We start from the raw sequence: 20285 nt of genomic DNA on the forward strand, positions 1-20285 counted from the left end.
AACAAATGTGGCATTCATATTTTGAAAAGTATTTGTCCTAATATAGGTTACTTGGATTTCAGGGAGTAACGACTAGTATAATTGAACAAAATTAACATCCACATAATTAAAGGTAAAATTATCATGCTATCATATTTCGAATTATTATTCTAGACTTAAAAAGAAAATCAATGCATTCATCAAACAATTGTGACGATAATAAAGAAACATGATGAAACAGTGACAAACTGCAAAATCTCTACGTCCAAGAATTAATAATAATAATTTCAGCCAAGTTCGTGTCAAACTCTTCCTTAAATTGGTAGAATGGAAACAAAATTACTTTACAGGCTTTGCTATGTTAAAAATAACATGAAAGTAGACAGATAAACAAATGTTACATCCAAAAAATTCGAAAATCTCCTTTATATTAAAGCCAAATTTATGCTCCACACCACCTCACTTCCACGTATGAGGGATTTTTGATGTGAATTCCACAATGAAAATATGATGTGAAAGTCCTGGTAGGAGATTCATGCTCAGTACCACGAACTTGGCAGTTCAATGTATGCGTCAACAGAATACTTAAAAGAACGAAACCGCACATAGCCCACCCAAGAAATATGTTCAAATAGTTTGTAGATGAGAAAATTGGCAAATGATGAGCTCACCATCCTTTTTAACTTGCTTGAATATGGGACGTCGTGAGTTAATTGAAACAGGAATTTCTACAATATGCATACTTCCCAAAATTGCTAATCGAATCCACTCCGGTCCAACATGTCCACAAAGGTCATCCTTCTAGGGAACCTCGGTGGCAATCTTAAAAACATTGCATCTTCAATTTGAATTGGTAGATGAGTTGCCACAATAACAATTCCCCCCTTCTTCCTGTGCTCGGCAATTATATATTCGAGTAACTTGACTCCATCATCATCCAATGCCACTGAAGGCTCGTCCAGCAACCAAATGGGTCTATCAATGGCCAATAATCTTGCAAGTTGCAACCTTTTACGCTGACCCATTGAGAGCATTCGTGCTTTCTCATTTGCTAATCTTCCTAGCCCCATTAGTTCTATGGCCGGCAGGGACTTCCCTTGCTTGCCTTCAAGAACTTCGAACCACTGAACATTGTCGAGAACAGTAAACTTACTTTTGATGGCATCTTTTAGGGAGAGCCAGTTTAGTTGAAGCTTGTACTGATGGAAAACACCAGATTCCATAATGTCATGCCCATTCCAAAGTATTTCACCAGCTGATGGTCTGGAGAAGCCAGCCATCATGCGCAAGAAAGTGGTTTTGCCTGACCCATTTGCACCAGTTAGAACAAGGGCTCCTCCATCGTGGATGGAGACATTCACATGGCGAAGGATTTGTTGTCCGTTTCTCATGCAAGCAACGTTGCTTAGAAGCAACCGAGGAAGTGGAGGTTTACGCAAAGTCATGGAGGGATCAAATAACGTTTATTTGGTTCAATGTTTGGAGTTCCCAATTTTCACAAACAGCTAAAGCTGAAAATTCAACTTCATAAACTCCAGACTACCTAAAGCTGGCAATCAGGTGCATCTGGAACAAGTAGTTTCCTGGCAATATGTTAAAAAGATAAACAAGTAAACATCATGGAGGGTTGGAAGAAAAAAGAATTTTTCGTCAGACGGATGAAATTAGCTTAGCTAGACCATGTTATTACTGGAACAAATTAAACATGTATGATGCACAATTAAAACATCAAGTAGCCCACCAACAAACTTGGTTACACAAGGACCATGTCTCAAATAGAAATCCAATTCTCTCTGTCAACAGAGTATCATATAAAATGCAGTATACAATTGGAGAGCGAGCCACGATACACCACTTACACTTAGGCTTATTATCCCCTTCCCATGCCCTTTCTCTACTTCTTGGCTCTTGCATTATCAAGCCTCTCATCTTTCTCTGTCTCTACTCCAATCCTCTATCCACTTCACTCTCGGAGCCCCTCACTTCCATCCCAAGGAAAACCACCTGTCTTCCTTAACTCAGAACAACTTGCCAACCTTATGCATGTATCTGATTAGACTGGACTCTGGAGTTTGACACTTGCGCTACATGGCAGAATAATTATTTTGTCTTTGTTTCTATTCATTCATTTGGAAAATTTGAATAAATGAAATTCACTCTAATTTTACTGGCTGAAAATGTGTGTGTGTGGGGGGGGGGGGGGGGGGGGGGGGGGGGGGGGGGGGGTTTCAGAATGCATGCTCACCGCTGATTTATCTTATTCTACCTTTTTTTTCTATTTTTTAATCACCTTATCTTATAGTTATACAAATCAACCACCATTCTGTCTAAAAATTTTGAAGTGAAGCCTCCACCCACAAAACCCAGTGACCTCATACCATCTGAGGAAATTCCTCAAATCATTAGTAGATAAAGACATGTTAAACAACAAGTCCTTCAAAATGAGTAACAGCACATAAAGAGCCAATGGTATCATGGAAACAGGTAGAGCTAAGAGATCATTCGGCTCAAAAGGATCAAACTCGGGAAAAATACCCCAAAAAAAAATCCTACAGCACGCTCACACAAGAATACACATTACACCCGCACGCATGCTCGTAATTCGCAAAACATATGTAACTAATAATATTTGCACATTTAATCTGCATTAAATTGAACAAATTGCACTAAAAAATAGGAGAATATAATTATATTGTTAATAACAAAAAATTATCGTGATTCTTCACCAGATTTTTTTGTATTTTTCCTTGGCTTTAGTTGCTTCCATTGACCAGAATATAACAGCAAACTTGGTAAGAAACAAGTATAGGTATCTTCAACGCCGCCCGACTGGGAAATCGAGAAACAACAATTATTTCAGTTTAACAAAACTCATACTGATCTCCAACCTCTAACGCCTACCAGAGCGAATAATAAGTGGATTAAAACACACAGAGCTAAGCTTTGTAAGGAACCAGAGCCAAATCCAATATATATTCATAACATTTACCTCAAACAAATTGTGGAACTCGGAATTTGAAAGTGAGACCTGGAAGATAGAAGCATGGCGGTGGTGGAACTTGGAAGGGGGAAGGGACGAAGGGTTTGGGCGTGGAAATTAGTTTTTTAAGTAATTTTTTTGTTAAAGGATCGTACAGATATAGGAGACGGACATAAAAGAAAAAAAGTATTATATTTCATAGTTCAAATTAAATAAAAATTTAGTCACAATTGATATGTGAGACCATAAAAAATTATGTGATTTGACTATTTATTTATCTCTTTCAAACATGAAGTTATCTTTTGTATATTCGGTTGGAAAATGTGTTGGAAAGTGGTGAATGAGATAAATGCTCATTGTCTCACATTGGTAAAATAAGGGAAATGATGACAATATATAATGCCCAAGTTTGAACAATGGGTTGGGGTCCCAAGGGATACCCATGTTTGTTAAAGGGAGCGGACCTAGTCTAGGCTAGGTTCGAACCATTAGCCACACGCGCGCGCGTTTCTTAAAGCACTTCTGTTCGAAGTTCTTTGAGTCTGCAGTGCTGCTACTCAAAGTTGGGAAGCGTTCTATCTTGGGAGACACTTTGCACAATCCCGTTAGCACCTAGGCGGGGCAAAATTTGTCTTAAAGAAAAAGAGTTCAACTCTTGGCGTCGTGTGGTGGAAATTGTGCTTACAAGTTTAAGACAAATTTTTTGATCATGGCTGATGTTCCAACTCCTCCTGTTACGCCGCCCCCACCACCACCCCCTGTTACGCCGCCACCGGCTGTTGTCACGGCCCCTGCTGCTTCCAATGCACATGCCGAGAGACCTGAAAAGTTCTCCGGTTCTGACTTCAAAACATGGCAGCAGAAGATGTTGTTTTACCTCACAACACTTCATCTTGTAAGGTTTTTGAAGGAAACTGTTGCTGTTCCGGCACCGGATGCTGACACACAAACAAGGTCTGCCTTTGATGCATGGTGTCACAGCGACTTCTTGTGCCGAAATTACATACTGAATGGGTTGGACAATACGCTGTATAGTGTATATTCTGCAACCAAGACTGCTAAGGAACTGTGGGAATCCTTAGAGAAAAAGTACAAGACAGAGGATGTTGGCACGAAGAAGTTCGTAGTCGGTAAGTTTCTCGAGTTTAAAATGGTTGATGCCAAGACGGTTATTAGCCAAGTGCAAGAGTTCCAAATCATCCTACATGACATAATGGCTGAAGGGATGATGATCAGCGAGTCCTTCCAAGTGGCTGCATTAATCGAGAAATTGCCACCTTTATGGAAGGAGTTTAAGAATTATTTGAAGCACAAACGCAAGGAAATGGGGCTTGAAGACTTGATTGTCAGACTGCGAATTGAAGAAGACAATCGTAAAGCGGAGATCAAAGCTGGTAAGATGCCGATGGAAGCAAAGGCAAACTTGGTAGAGCCGAATGCTATGAAGAAAAGGAAGAAGTTTGGGAAAGATGTGATGCAAGGAAAAAATAAGAAGTGGAAAGGAACATGCTGGAACTGTGGAAAGTCGAACCACAAAGCCAAGGATTGTCGCTTACCGAAGAAGGACAATCAATACCGGGCAAATGTGGTCCTACACAAATCTGTGCCTATTGATTTGTCCGAGATAGATTTGTCAGCAGTAATCTTTGAGGCTAACATGGTTGATCATCCCAAAGAATGGTTTATCGACACCGGAGCTACACGACATGTCTGTGCTGACAAGGATCTATTCTCGAAGTATACTCCTATAAGTGGACGAGAGCTCTATATGGGTAACAATGCTACTTCTAAGATCGTTGGACTAGGCAAAGTGGTGATCAAGATGACTTCGGGAAAAGAGCTTACTCTCATCGATGTCCTCCATGTTCCGGACATAAGAAAGAATCTTGTATCGGGGTCTAGACTGGTCAAGGCCGGATTTAGAATAGTGTTTGAAGCCGGCAAAGTTGTAATCATGAAAAATGGACAGTTCCTAGGAAAAGGATATATAGAAAAGGGACTGTTCAAAATGAATGTAATGACTGTACTTCGTGATCTTGAAAGTAATAAAGTTATTGCTTTGAATTACTTGATTGAATGTTCTAATTTATGGCATACTAGATTAGGACATGTTAACTTCAACACTTTGCGAAAACTTGGAAAACTAAATCTTATTCCAAGGACTAAGATTGATTCAAACTATAAATGTGAAGTATGTGTTGAAGCTAAATTAACTAAAGTACCTTTTCACACAGTGGAAAGAAGTACAATACCTCTAGAACTAATTCACACCGATGTTTGTGATTTAAAGTTTGTACAAACTAGAGGTGGGAAAAAGTACTTTATTACATTCATAGATGATTGCACAAGATTCTGCTATGTGTTTCTTTTAAGAAGCAAAGATGAAGCTCTTGAAGCATTTAAGACCTATAAGACTGAAGTCGAAAATCAATTAGGCAAACAAATCAAGAAAATTCGTAGTGATAGAGGAGGTGAATATGTTGCTCCATTTGAAGAATTTTGCAATGAATCTGGCATTATTCATCAAACAACTGCTCCTTATTCACCACAATCTAATGGCATTGCGGAAAGGAAAAACCGTACTCTGAAAGAAATGATGAATGTCATGCTAATAAGTTCTGGACTTCCCCAAAACTTGTGGGGGGAAGCAATACTTTCGGCAAATCATATACTTAACAAAATTCCACATAAAAAGAAGGATGAAACTCCTTACGAATTGTGGAAAGGACATAAGCCCTCATACAAATACTTGAAAGTGTGGGGGTGTTTGGCGAAAGTAGAAATACCAAAGCCAAAACAAGTGAAGATTGGACCTAAGACTGTAGATTGCATCTTCATTGGATATGCAAACAACAGTAGTGCATATAGATTTCTAGTGCACAAGTCAGTGATTCCTGATATACATGAAAATACAATTATTGAATCAAGGAATGCTGCATTTTTTGAGAACATCTTTCCTTCTAAGGAAGAGAAAGAAACGAGTTCTATTAAACGAGCTCATGAATCTACAAATGAGGAAACTCATGAAAACGAAGAACCAAGGCGTAGTAAGAGAGCTAAGATAGCTAAAACTTTTGGTCCTGATTTTCTAAGTTATGCTATAGAAAATGATCCAAGGACTTTAAGTGAAGCGCTATCCAGTCCTGATGCTCCACTTTGGAAAGAGGCCATAAAAAGTGAAATAGATTCCATCATGCAAAATCATACTTGGGAGTTAGTAGATCTCCCACCGGGAAGCAAACCTTTAGGATGCAAATGGATCCTAAAAAGAAAATACAAAGCTGATGGATCTGTTGAAAAATACAAAGCAAGGTTAGTGGCCAAAGGATTTAGACAAAAAAAAGGGTTGGATTTCTTCGACACATATTCACCTGTTACAAGAATAACGTCTATTCGAGTACTTATAGCAATTGCTGCTTTAAATAATCTTGAAATACATCAAATGGATGTTAAAACGGCCTTTTTAAATGGTGAGTTAGAGGAAGAAATATATATGGCACAACCTGAAGGATTCATTGCTCCCGGTCAAGAAAGAAAAGTGTGTCGACTCATTAAATCGTTGTATGGGCTAAAACAAGCTCCTAAACAATGGCATGAAAAATTTGACAAAACAATGATGTCAAATGGATTCAAGATTAATGAGTGTGATAAATGTGTTTATATAAAAGGCACACATGACTCATATGTAATTGTTTGTCTATATGTAGACGACATGCTCATAATAGGTAGTAATCATGATATAATCATGAAAACTAAGAAAATGTTGACAAAACATTTTGATATGAAAGATATGGGAGAAGCAGACGTTATCTTAGGAATTAAGATTGTAAAAGCGCCTGAAGGAATTGTCCTAACACAATCTCATTATATTGAGAAAGTACTTAGGAAATTCAACGCATATGACGTCACACCGTTAAGATCACCCGTGGATTTAAGTTTACATTTATCCAAAAATTGAGGTGAACCAGTATCTCAACAGCAATATGCAAGGATAATTGGGAGTCTAATGTATATTACAAATTGTACTCGTCCTGATATTGCATACTCAATAAATAAATTGAGTAGATTTACAAGTAATCCTAGTCATGATCATTGGAAAGCATTAGAAAGAGTGTTTAAATACTTAAAGTACTCAATGGACTATGGATTATATTATAGCACATATCCTTCCGTACTAGAAGGATACTGTGATGCAAATTGGATATCCGACACAAAAGACTCTAAGTCCACAAGTGGATATGTGTTCACCATCGGTGGAGGAGCTGTGTCATGGAAATCCTCTAAACAAACGTGTATAGCTCGTTCAACTATGGAATCGGAATTCATAGCTCTAGACAAAGCGGGAGAAGAAGCGGAATGGCTTCGTAATTTCCTAGAGGATATTCCGTGTTGGATGAAACCAGTGCCAGCAATTATGATACATTGCGATAGTCAAGCGGCTATTGGTAGGGCACAAAGTAGTATGTATAATGGTAAGTCAAGACACATACGTCGAAGACATAATACCATTAGGCAGTTGATCTCAAATGGAGTTATCGCAGTTGATTATGTAAAATCAAAAGATAACTTAGCCGATCCGTTGACAAAAGGTTTAGGACGAGATCAAGTTAACTGCTTATCAAGAGGAATGAGATTAAAACCTACAAAATTAAAGAATATTCATAGCGGAAACCCAACCTTGTAGATTGGAGATCCCAAGATCTTGGTTCAATGGGACAATCAAGTTATGAACGTTCACGTGCACTCAGAACTTTGTTCTATTCTCATTCCTAGGATAACAGTGCAACCTGTGCAAGTAGTGAGGTTAAGTTTTAACAAAACTTTTAATGATTCCTATATTTCTTTATGAAATAGGGTATGACAGGATACTCATATACTAGGAGGTCACCTATTTAAGTGTGAAGACGGGCCGCTTCAACGAAACACTTAAGAATCCAAGATGTTGTCCAGGGCCAAAACGGACAAAACCATGAGAACAAATAAAGTGTGAGAAAAATTATTGTGTGAATATTGTTGTCTTGGTTTACATCAACGGCTGAATAGTTCAAGACATCACGTTCACTAGGCAGCCTAGTAAATTCGATAGTATTTCACTAAGGAAGGTTCAAAGCCGCAAGCTACCTCTCCCCATGCAATAATTTTTCGTAAGAAACTCTGTTTTAGCATCTGCATACATATTCGCATAAATCACATTCATGTGGGGGATTGTTGGAAAATGTGTTGGAAAGTGGTGAATGAGATAAATGCTCATTGTCCCACATTGGTAAAATAAGGGAAAGGATGACAATATATAATGCCCAAGTTTGAACAATGGGTTGGGGTCCCAAGGGATACCCATGTTTGTTAAAGGGAGCGGACCTAGTCTAGGCTAGGTTCGAACCATTAGCCACACGCGCGCGCGCGCCGCCGCCATCCGTCCGGCTCGGCACAGCTCGGCATGGCACGGCACCGGCTTGGGCTTGGGCTTGGGCTTGGGCTTGGCACATGTTTAAATTTTTAGACAAATAAATTAAATATTTATTTTGCATGTCAGAATAGTGCATGCAGAAACAGTGTGTCCCTTCATTCGATCAGTGCATCTTTCCTTGTGAACGGACGTGACTTTTGGGCTGGTTCGCTCGAACCAGTGCATCTCTTCAGACCTCACTCATTCAGATTTCCTTTCTTCTCTCTTGCATACTCATATCGAGTCTGAGTTTTCTTAAAGCACTTATGTTCGAAGTTCTTTGAGTCTGCAGTGCTGCTACTCAAAGTTGGGAAGCGTTCTATTTTGGGAGACACTTTGCACAATCCCGTTAGCACCTAGGCGGGGCAAAATTTGTCTTAAAGAAAAAGAGTTCAACTCTTGGCTCGCTTTTAATCGTGTGGTGGAAATTGTGCTTACATATTCATATATTGAAGTGAATTTGAAAGACTAATATTAAAAAAACAATATGAAAAAAAAAATCACAGCAGACTTTGAAATATATTAAATTTGTGTAACGGTTTTTTGTAGAATATTGTTGAAACACATATTTATTTTTAAAATAACTTTTAAAATATTTAACAAACGCTTTTATAAAAGCATTTCTTTAGTACTTCTTATTTGTTCATCGTTATATTTGGTCCAACCTAATTACATCAAACTAATTTGAACAAATATAACCATGTTAATTGAGTATTTGACCTAAAAGTTAAAACCAAGCGAACATAAAATAGAATTTATATTTTTCAATTGACATCTTCAACTTCTCATTTTCTTATTATACACAGCTTCATTTCGATTTATTCCCTATTTAAATATATTTTAAATATCTTTAAATTTTTTTACAACTTACTAAAATTATCTATGCCTGTATCTTTTATTTGACGAGATCTATATCTATATATTAAGTGTGATTTGTGAACCTATATATTTGTTTTTTCGTTAAAAAATAAACCGTTCCTACACAGTACATGCTTATTTTGAATATTGTACAGCTTCTTAATTCTAGTTGTTCTACAAAAGTTTATTTTGCTAGTAGGAATGCGAACAAAGTGGCGCACGCTCTTGCATTTTTTGATTTGAATCATCCTTCACCTTTCTCTTGGGTTGAAGGTTCTGTTTGCACAAAAAAATGGCTCGAGTGGGTTGATTACGGGCGTGTCAGGCACTCACATACCAAAATATGAAAATGAAAAATAAAGATGTAATATAACTTTTAAAAACAAGCAAAAATGAGCTCCGATTTCACCGTCGGTCTCAATTCTACCAGTTATATGCCAAAGAACGAAAACAAATGAGAAGAAAATTATTAATAGCAATCGAATATTTACTTTTTGCTACTGAAAATTCAAAATGACACATATTTGTCATAATAAAACAAAGGATAATTTGCTGAAATAGTTCTAGTAACTAATAGAAAATGCTAAATAAGTACACTGAAATTTTTTTGAAAATATGAAGATGCCAAATGTACGAAATTTGCAGAAAAATTGATGCCAAATTGCAAAGAGCTTTTGGAGCTTTTTGGTTGAATTTTGCGAGAGACCCTCTCATACTTCCGTCGATGTTTTTTGTTTGAAACCAGTATGCAACTTCCCCTCCATTATTCCTCATCATGGGCCACGTGTCATCACTTTCCATTAACCAATTTTGACCTGGTCAAGACACTTTGAAATAAACTTCAATTTCTGATTTTGTCGCCTCCTTCCTTGCTGGACTTGGATTTCTTTGGTGGGCCGAAGATAAGAAGGCTTTAAGTTTTAGGAAGTGGGCTCCGATTTCTTTTTTTTGTTGGGCTTGAAAAATAATTTTATTTTTTTTGGCTAAACAGGTTCATACACATCTTGGTTGATGGATGTAGCTCAATCAAATTTATCTAATGAAGAGATTGTTTTTATCCACAAAAAAAAAACATATACAATGGTTTATTAGTTTTAAAAAATCATCTTAATAATAAATTACGTACACCCATGGTGTGTTTTACACGTTAATATTTTATAATTACAATTGATTGTAAAAGTTGAGAGGATAATTTAAGGGGTAGTGTTTTTGGAGAGCTTCTAAGAAACTTATTTTGTTTTTTCTTCACAAAATTTATAGAAAGCACTATTTAGTAGTGTTCGTGAGTTTTCAAAAAAAGTAATTATGAACCCTTTTTTTTTACAAAATTTTATTAAAAAGAATCATAATCATTTTTTTAGGATTTTTAAACGTTACATTAATTTTCTTAGTTCAATACATAAATCGAACTTATGAGCATGTCCAAAGTCGACGAAGTTGAGCTTTCCAATCATCCCCGCCTTCTTTCCAAGGGGCGAGGAAACCACAAGTGGAAGTTTTCGTATACGGTCATGTTGATGGACCCTTTGAAGACTATTCGTGTGGTGAAGCCCAACCAACACTTTATTTGTTTTGATTTTTTTATTTTAAAAATTATTAATGCTCGTTCAAGATCGACCACCATATTAATATAATCGTGTTATTCAAAATTTTAAAATAAAACATTATCAATGTTGATATAATCACGCAAATCAAATAATTACCTTCGTCACAACCATGTTCCTTATATTGATAAACATGCTCTAATATAAATTTCCTAATTTGTATCGTAATTAAGGCAGAAAGTTGAAACTGAAAATAATCAAATTAGGTATATATCAGAAGGGACAATTTAGGAATTTGGAACCGTCGATGGTGTGACGTGGCATGTAATACGCAATATTCGAAGGACCCAGTAGCCACCCACCGCACCACCATGATTCTTGTATGCTGCCCCTTCTCAAAGAATATATATATATACAATAATCGTTTTTTTTTTTTTTTTTTTGACAATACAATAATCGTTTTTATTTTTCGAGAAATCTTCAATCTTTACGGCCGTAAGAAAATTCACAACCAATTTCCTGTTTCATCTTTCGGTTATCTGTTTCTAGTAATAGGAGGGACGGAATAAATCAACAAACAGAAAAGAAGACGAAGAAGCTGAAAAAGGAGGAGATTGGCGATCAGAAATTACGATTATGGTGAAGATCACGGCTTTGTTGTTATTGAAATGCAGCCCGGAGAGTTCAGACCCGGTTATATTGGCGAACGCGTCGGATCTAAGCAGTTTCGGGTTCTTCCAACGCCCCAGCGTCAGGGAATTTATCGTGTTTGTCGGTCGGACTGTTGCTAAGCGCACCCCACCTGGACAACGCCAGTCCGTGCAGCATGAAGGTTTTTTTTTTTTTTTAATCCTTCTTCAATTGAATAGACGGAAACCATTTTCATCTCATCTTTCATTGAATTGTTTTATTTGTAAAAAAGATCATTGATTTTTTATGGGGAGTTCGATACTTTTACCTGAGGGGTGAGCTAATTTTTTTCTTCGTATAGATTGAAAATCTGATCGTATTATGTGTTTTGATTGCAATATAGCTGGATGGGGTTGGAATTCCTGTTTGGGCCTCATGAGCGGAGGGATAATGCATTATGATCAAATTGAATTTTCTCTTCAATATTAGGCTGATATGTGGTAGTTAGAAGGCTGGAAATTGGCTAGAAACTGATATGTTCTTTTGATTCAAATTCACCAGAGTACATGGTTCATTCCTACAATAGAAATGGCTTGGTTGCATTGGGGTTTATGGATGACCATTATCCTGTCCGAAGTGCGTTTTCGTTGCTCAACCAGGTATTGGATAACGTTGCGTCGACTATATACAGTGGTTATTATTTGAATTTCATGAAGGCACTGTATTTTTTTTGTGGAATTCAGGTCTTGGATGAGTACTTAAAGAACTTCGGCGAGTCTTGGAAAACCCAGCAGTCTGATAATGCTCAATCATGGCCTTATCTAAATGAGTCGATCACCAAATTTCAGGTATTTCAGTTTTTCTGTTCCTCTGTGTGTTTGAAATTTGTGGCAGTATTTGCTAAAAATAAATAAATTGGTGGCAGTTTCAAATTAAAATTGCAGTTGCTAATTTTCGGCCTCCGTTCTCTTGAATATTTTTAAACTTTTGTCATTTTCTGTGAGTTACATCAGTGACTCATGATATGTATTTATGAACATGTATTCTTAGATGCACTCTTTAAACTTTTAACCTTTTTCTTATTCTTATTTCTGTTTAACTGCTCAGGACCCTGCCGAGGCTGACAAGCTGTTGAGAATTCAACGGGAGTTGGATGAGACCAAAATTATTCTTGTGAGTGTTTTTTGCGTCTTCGCTCCTTGATCACTTGTAGATACATACCCAAGCTATCCACCATCCTGATTATTCATGTTAATCTCTTGGGTGATCCATGTTTTAGCTACAAAAGAGAATTCTCATTGATCCATACACTTGTTGAGCATTAAATTATTACTGCAGTACCCTAGCAGAATAGTAATGGTGGACATAACACATGAATGTGTCACTATTGTCGTGTCTGTTCATCCACTCTGAGTGCAATTTTGACTTTGTAAATAGTTTAAAGATTCAGCAGTTTTGAATGAAAAATGTTATCGTTTTATTTTGCATATTGTCGAGATGAGGGACGCCTAACCTTGGATTAGCATGTTTTTTTTATAATTACCCTTGTAAGTTCGTCAAGATATTCAATAATTACAGTTTTTTCTTTTCGATCATGCTCTATTTATGTTAAACTAGGAGTTGAACAAATACGAGTACGTAAACTATGTGTTGCTTACTCTTTAGAAATCTGAGTAGGGAAGGATCAGCGATGGGGAAGATTTCTGAGGCATTCTCCATCAGATATATGGTTCAGCACTTTTATTTTGATAGGCAGCAGGGAGGGAGAAAACAAAGAATAGGCGCATTATTGATCGACTGTTGGAAATCTGTTGTACAAGAATTAAGAGTATACAGTTTAAAAATTCCTTTCAACTTGATAGATAAAGAGCAACATTTTGTTACAAATGGATAGATCATATTAAACATTGTTGATACTGAGAACTTTGAATTAATGATCATGTAGAGTGCAGAATAATGCCTCTGCCTTTCATTGTACTTGCATTTTCTTCAAAATAGAGTTCCCTCTAGCAAATCAGGATCGCTGGTTGTTTTCCTTGTAGACTTTTTTATGATTGCATGTTGTCTTTGCAAATATGATTGCATGTAGTCTTTACAAATTTGAACCACCTTCTTGTTCAATGCATTATAACCTGCGGCATTGGTGCTTATGTGGGCATTGCTCAATTTTTTTCCATTGGCTTAATGCTTGCAAATTTTATTTTTTTCTTCTAAATTGTTTTTGCTGAGTAAAAATGAAATACAAGTCACGTCTTCAATGATTTCTAGTCAGTAACCCAAGTTTGCATAGGATTGCTTGATGCAATGCCAATTGTTGTATACAACAATACATGTGGCATCAAATTGACGGGTTCACTTTTGTTTCTTTTTTCTTTTAACCTTGTATCTATGACATCTTTTATATTTGGTCTTCTTTCAGCACAAGACAATTGACAGTGTCTTAGAGCGAGGAGAGAAGCTTGATAGTCTAGTTGAGAAGAGTTCAGATCTCAGTGCAGCTTCTCAGGTTTGTATCTTTGTTTATTTTTCACTAGGTTCTTTCCAGATTCAGTTATGCAAAATAGGAAACAATAGCACAGACTATTTATAGGGTTTGTATTGTTTATGGTGGTTAAAACTGTTGCAACGTGCTATTAATATTTTATTCCTCATTTTTCGACGTAAATCCAATCCATCTTTCTATTCATGATTAACTGCAACCAGTGCATGACAACAGAAGTACATTTGGTCGAGTGGTCGACCTGGAATCTTCACTTTAACCCTTGATGTGCTGCCATTCTAACTTACCTTTTGTATTTGCAATCGTTCCAAGTTCCAACTCATGTCCGTCATTCATTCTTTTCCAATGCCGGATTCTTGTCGCTTTTCTAAAATCTTTTTTCTTGGGATATTTGAAACAGATGTTTTACAAGCAAGCGAAGAAAACCAATCAATGTTGTACGATCTTATAAGTGCCTTGGAAAGGAACGGGATGATCCAGCTCCTATACGGTTTCGGTTGCTCCTTTGTGGTTGACTACTTGAATGTGATGTTTGATGTAATTGTTTATAACATAAAGTTTATGGAATGTCGTGAGGCTGAATTCTTTGGTTTTTAACCTTTTTAAGGTTTGATAAAGAATTGAGAATCATATAGTAAATCTGGTTCTGAATTCTGATCACATTATACCTCCTGTATGCTTTGGTTAATTTCATGACACAAAGTTTGGTTAACACAAACAAAATATTAACGACATGATGTTGATGTGTTTAATGTCATATTTTAATTTAAAAATGATTAAAATTGCAAACAATATGATCAAAATTTTGGTCCTACCACCATGAGTTTTCAATTTGTCATATAGTTTGTATGTGTTCATTTTTTAAAATCTTTGTTTTCATAAGACATGATGATAGATTCCATTTAAAAAAAATGAGAATAACATACTAGTTAACGTACTCAAAAAAAATAATATATACATTAAAGGATTATGAATAAAAATTTACCGTAATAAGATCAAAAATGAAAAAAAATATGTTTGCAGGACTGAAAATACAAAACTGCAATTACAAAACCAAAATTGAAAAAATAAATAAAAAAATTTAATAGTAAGACCAAAAATATATTTCTCTCTTATTACAGATGACATCTCTCTTATTACAGATGACACGGTCATCTTATCAATGTATGTTCTTTCATTATCGCTAACTTAGTCAGCACGTACGAAGATCTCATTAATGATCAATTAATATAAGACCATTACAATTAGAGCTCATATTATATCTCTGGTATTTGAATGTGAAATGCATTGAAAAGTATATTTTAATTACTTCCAACAAAAGTGAAATTGAAGTCAAAGTGGTCAACTAAAATAGAATGAATGAATGCATGGAGTAGCTATTAATACGATAAATGTGTGGGAGGTATTAATACTCATTTAACATTCCTCATCAAAATCCCTTTTCACCATTACACGTTATATTCATTACAATTTCCCTTCTCTTTCATTTGGAGAGATCCGCAGGCCACCTTCTTCCATTTTTCATACATCTTATCGAATCATGTAAGTTTATCTTAAATATGGTTTTTCTAATAATATTTCTTTGATAATCACCTTTCTTTTTTTGGTATAACTCATTGTCGAGATAGTTTTACCAAATATTTTGCAATCACGTTTATATTGTTGTTCGTTTCTAGAATCAATAATGGAAGTAAAAGAACATGTAAATTATGTTATAAGAAACAGTTGTGTTAAGATAAGATGAATACATAGGTTAATGGTGGGAAGATCGATCGTGTGAATTAAAAAAAAAAATGTATAAATTCTTTTCAAACCACATTGATCCCAAGCTTGCAAATTGCCAACCTGCTTTTGAACATGATCAGGAAGAAATAAACAAAAAATTCTTAAAATTTCAATAAGTAGCGTTGGAATTTGTTCAAGAGTGCAGATATTTCATCAAATACATTTTGAACATGCAGGATTTGGAGAGGAATCATCGGCCATGTACTTCTGTTTCTTTTGTTGACACAAACCATTGAAGCTCAGTTGCCTCCTCCTCCTCAAAGAAAATGGATGACTCTAAATGGTAGAATCACCACCTGTAGCCTGAAAGGATATCAATTCGTATTTTATCCTCTTCTTTCTTTGTTATTCAAAAAGTTAAAGATTGATGAAGAAAAAAAAAGAAAAAAAGAAAGCCCATAAAATATTTATATTTTCTTTCAGGTAATCAACCTGAGGTAGTAGCCAATGGTGGATACTCAGGATTTTTCCCCGACTCTAGTCTCGAGGCTTATTCCTTTGCTGGGGAGTCTAGCATTCCTGGAACGATTTTGTATTGCAATCTGCATTTTACAAAGGACAATGATGGCTTTTGTGTTTCTGAAATCAATCTTATGAACACAACGAATATTCAAGATGTGGATCCTAAAGGAGAAAAGGTGTACAACATAAATGGACAAGAAATCCATGGATGGTTCGGCTTGGATTACCCAGCTGAAGTCATTTTCCAGAAAGTAGGACGTAAGTTCTTGAAATAATGCATTTTTTTCCTTCACTCTTCTATGTAGCAAGCAGTAAATGGTAGTTTTTACCCCAAGCAATCAAGATTTTGTAACTACGAATGGGTCTGGGGCCTGTTCTCTGCATGCTAAAGTAATGATCATAAGGGCTTATTTCGGTTATTGTAGCTGTCTTGATATGTAAACTTCTTCTCCTGCAGTGCGCCAGAATATATACACCAGAACAGAAGTATACGATGGTACACCGATCATAAGTCCTTCCCAGTTGGTAATCGACGGGAACGGGCAACCACTGAAAATTCCTCCAAGAATGTGGCTGAACATTCAGGTCTCCCTTCATCTTCGCATATATCTTTGATTTGCGTTAAGGTTCATAATATGTTTTGGCTTATCTTGAGATGTCATTTTCAGTACGATGTCTTCTATCAGCAAAATAAAATCAGTCCGGAGAAGTTTCTGCTAGAGAGAACTGATGTATTACCAGAGTTCATCTCATCTCCTGAGATAGGTTTCTTGAAGAGCATTGGGCCAAAGTTGGGGGCGGCCAAAACAAAGATCATTTTCCAGTTTCTTGCACAAGATGTTCAAGAACCCACGACTAACGAGACGTACGGTTCACTTGTTAACAAGCTCTCTATGATCAAATCTTTTGCATCTGGGATTCTTGTACCTCAGGCATACATTTGGCCTATGGACAAGGCAAGAGTCTTGCAGCCTGCAACAAACCTCGTACAAGACGCTCACAAGCAAGGCCTTACAGTTTATGCTTCGGATTTTGCTAATGATAACTATTTGAGTTATAATTACAGCTACGATCCCACCAGAGAGTACATTCAATTCATCGAAAATTCTCAGTTCTCGGTTGATGGTTTTTTGACAGATTTCCCTTCAACTGCTTCAGAAGCAATTGGTTCGACTTCTTGACCGTCCTGTTATCTGTTCCTGCGAATATTACAATGAATCCTTGATCTGTTATCAGTTTTTCTTTTCATTTGCTCTTTCTTTAACATGAGAAGTATCTTTCTGATTGCAGGATGTATACCTCAGAATAAGAATGCTTCAAGAGTCATTCCAAGTAAGGAAGAAGAAACCTAATTTCTTCCTCTCATAGTGTAGTATTTTGTTACTATTGTTATTCATGATTATTTTGCCATTTTCTCGATAGCTTTAATCATATCCCACAATGGAGCAAGTGGTGATTTCCCCGGAGCTACTGATCTTGCATATCAAAAGGCAATAGAAGACGGTACTGATATAATTGATTGCTCGGTTCAAGTATCCAAAGACGGAATTGCCTTTTGCTTAGACAGAGCAGACCTTATGAAGACTACTACAGCAGCAACACTTTACATGGACAGATCCACGAGCGTACCGGAAATCCAATCAGCAGATGGAATCTTTTCCTTTGATCTCACATGGAGCGAAATTCAATCTTTAAGTCGTAAGCTTCTCAAATTCGATGAACTTGGATAAATTTTCAGTCCAACCCGTTTTCATTTACCTATTTGCGCTGAAACTATTCCTTTCTTGCAATCAAATTCAGCTCAAATCGAGAGTTTCTTCGACAACGGACTCGTTAGAAACCCTGGAAACAAGAATAAGGGGAAGTTTGTGACCCTTCCCGAGTTCTTGGAACTGGCCAAGACAAAAGCAGTAACTGGAGTACTGATCTTCATTCAGGTGATTCTTCGGTGTCACATTATGCCCTACCTATTTAACTGAATTTCATCCAATAATATATACGTTCTTTTTTTATCAGAATGCCGCATATCTTGCTTCAAACAAGAATCTTGACATAGTCAATATGGTATCCACAGCCCTTACCAACGCCTCATTCGATAAGCAATTGACTCAGAAAGTTCTTATTCAATCAGATGACAGCTCTGTTCTACTAAAATTCAAGAATTTCCCTAATTACCAAAGGGTACTTTACATCAATCCATCAATAAGCGGTGCACCGCATCAAGTAGCAGAAGAAGTGAAGAAACACGCTGATGCCGTTTTCGTGCACAGAGATGCGATCGTTATGACAACTGATTATTTCGCTTTGAACTTCACAAATACGGTACCAGCAATGCACGCTGCTAATATCTCAGTATACGTTGGAGTCCTCAGGAACGAGTTCCAGAACTTTATAATGGATTACCTATCGGATCCTTATGTCGAGCTTGCCACCTTGTACTCCCAAAAGGTCGATGGATTCGTGACAGATTATCCAGCCACTGCAAATTCGTTCGTTAGTACGTATCATTACAATTTCTTGATTGTATACAAGAATGGAACATAGATTTCAACTTAGTATATCTTCTCCAATGCCTCAGGGTCGACTTGCACGAGAGACGGATCACCATATGTCATAAATCCGGTGGAACCAGGAATGCTATATCAGCCAGACAAGGAAGAAAAAGTGGCTGAACCCCCTCTACTCAGCACAGGGGACGTAGTTGATCCACCCCTACCAGCAGTGATCGAGAATTCGCCAGCTGATTCTGCATCGAACTCTACTGCTGCAAGCGAATCTCCGGCTTCAACGCCAAAGTCTTCGAGCCAATCAACAATCATAAGTAAGGCGCATTTCTTCTTTGCTGCAATGGTTGGGATTCTGACCATGTTAATTGTAGAGTAAGGGGGGAAAATACCATCTTCACCGGTAAACTTCAGATTTTTTGTACCAAGTCAGCTGAGGTGTTTTTAAAGTCACTGGTCGGACGACTCAAACTAGGAATTCGGGTGTATTGCTATTATGTATGTCTGGCAACTGCGACAAGCGATCCCTTGTATTCTTGGACCTCACGGTACACGAAAACAGGATCTGTGGCTCAAATACTACAGTTAATTCTATCAATTAATGTACAATACTTGCTTTTACAGTGGATGTTTGATATCCAAAACCTCATGCAAAATAACAAGTAAACAATCAATCAATTAAACTAAAATATACCCAAGAAAGATTGGCAGTGAAAAGAAGAAAAATAATATTTAACAAGACTTCATTGAAAAGAAACAAGTAGGCTCAGATGGATGTTTAAGAGGCAAACAAGAGAGACCGACCATGCCATGGCTGCAAATCACCGGTTGCCCAGAGGCCATCCGGGCTGCCCCGCCAAGATACGGGTCGGGTAGTTTCTCCTCCAGGATGCCAGATTCATCAGCTCAGAAAGAAAAGAAAGAGAAATCATCATCACAGCCCACACGAACACAGATGGGATTTGTAAATATATACCACAGAGAGAGAGAGAGAGAGAGAGAAAGAGTGAGAGCGCAGCTAGTAATGAACAACGAACGAGTATGGGGAATCGTTGTGTTGTTATGGAAGGGCTGTTGGATATAAATATATATAATTCATTTGGGTGTTTGCAGTGAGGGGCAACCACCCTCTCGGAACTCCCTTCTCTCTCACTGCAACCCTCATTTTCTCTTTTCTGACCTAATATTGGCCGTTGGGTTCTATCTTCTCCCTATTTATACACGGGTTTAATCGAGTCGATGGAATCATGTTTAAAATTAAAAAAATAATATTTTTTTGATAAAAAAAATAGTAGTTAGCTTTTTTATAAAATAAGTTAATCTCAATAAAAAAATTATCTTTTTTTGGTTGAGTCTTATAGAGAACTTGTGACAAAATTTATATGTGAGATTGTATGATATACTTAACCCAAAATTTTCAGCTTAGACAACCTCTGTTGATATCACTTTTACTCCACAAAAAAATTCATCATTCGTTCTAACTTTTTACAAAGATTCAAAGGTAAATTGAAGACGATAGTAGCAATAGGAAGAAAAAGCTACCACCGATTTTAACAAGATTTCCTGCCCGTTCGAGACAAAAACTTATATCGCCAAC

At 36.8% G+C, this 20285-nt stretch overlaps 3 protein-coding genes and 1 long non-coding RNA gene across 10 annotated transcripts; 2 read left to right on the top strand and 2 right to left on the bottom strand.

The window, feature by feature from the left end:
* Window positions 1–228: 228 nt before the first annotated feature.
* Window positions 229–3087, bottom strand: LOC140873246 (ABC transporter I family member 1). Of its 6 annotated transcripts, none has more exons than XM_073276306.1 (4): window positions 2969–3078; window positions 2706–2808; window positions 1839–2063; window positions 229–1562 (listed from the first exon to the last, which is right to left on the bottom strand). In XM_073276306.1, exon 4 carries the CDS (start codon window positions 1422–1424, stop codon window positions 735–737), a length of 690 nt encoding a protein of 229 aa, XP_073132407.1. In that variant the 5' UTR covers window positions 1425–1562; window positions 1839–2063; window positions 2706–2808; window positions 2969–3078; the 3' UTR covers window positions 229–734. The 6 variants fall into 6 exon arrangements, with proteins under 6 accessions (XP_073132407.1, XP_073132406.1, XP_073132405.1 ...); XM_073276305.1 differs by having other exon boundaries at window positions 1729–2063; XM_073276304.1 differs by lacking the exon at window positions 1839–2063.
* An 8169-nt stretch (window positions 3088–11256) lies between these two features.
* LOC140873242 (VAMP-like protein YKT61) lies at window positions 11257–14671 on the top strand. The gene is made up of 6 exons (XM_073276299.1): window positions 11257–11639; window positions 11999–12096; window positions 12181–12285; window positions 12545–12610; window positions 13857–13943; window positions 14338–14671. The coding sequence occupies exons 1-6, from the start codon at window positions 11444–11446 to the stop codon at window positions 14386–14388; spliced, it is 603 nt and encodes a 200-aa protein (XP_073132400.1). The 5' UTR covers window positions 11257–11443; the 3' UTR covers window positions 14389–14671.
* Window positions 14672–15402: 731 nt separating this feature from the next.
* On the top strand, window positions 15403–19067 carry LOC140873090 (glycerophosphodiester phosphodiesterase GDPDL6-like). Its single transcript, XM_073276073.1, has 10 exons — window positions 15403–15479; window positions 15899–16005; window positions 16146–16442; window positions 16642–16769; window positions 16853–17351; window positions 17475–17516; window positions 17607–17882; window positions 17985–18121; window positions 18201–18681; window positions 18763–19067. Coding segments are annotated over exons 1-10 (2274 nt in total). The 5' UTR covers window positions 15403–15477.
* LOC140873091 (uncharacterized) lies at window positions 15702–16648 on the bottom strand. 2 transcript variants are annotated; one of them, XR_012147973.1, is made up of 3 exons: window positions 16412–16648; window positions 16155–16264; window positions 15702–16025 (listed from the first exon to the last, which is right to left on the bottom strand). It is a non-coding gene; the product is annotated as an uncharacterized lncRNA (long non-coding RNA). The 2 variants fall into 2 exon arrangements; XR_012147974.1 differs by having other exon boundaries at window positions 16367–16648.
* Window positions 19068–20285: the final 1218 nt, after the last annotated feature.

Source organism: Henckelia pumila, unplaced genomic scaffold (assembly GCF_033568475.1).
Source record: "Henckelia pumila isolate YLH828 unplaced genomic scaffold, ASM3356847v2 CTG_525:::fragment_3, whole genome shotgun sequence".
Lineage (NCBI taxonomy): Eukaryota > Viridiplantae > Streptophyta > Magnoliopsida > Lamiales > Gesneriaceae > Henckelia > Henckelia pumila.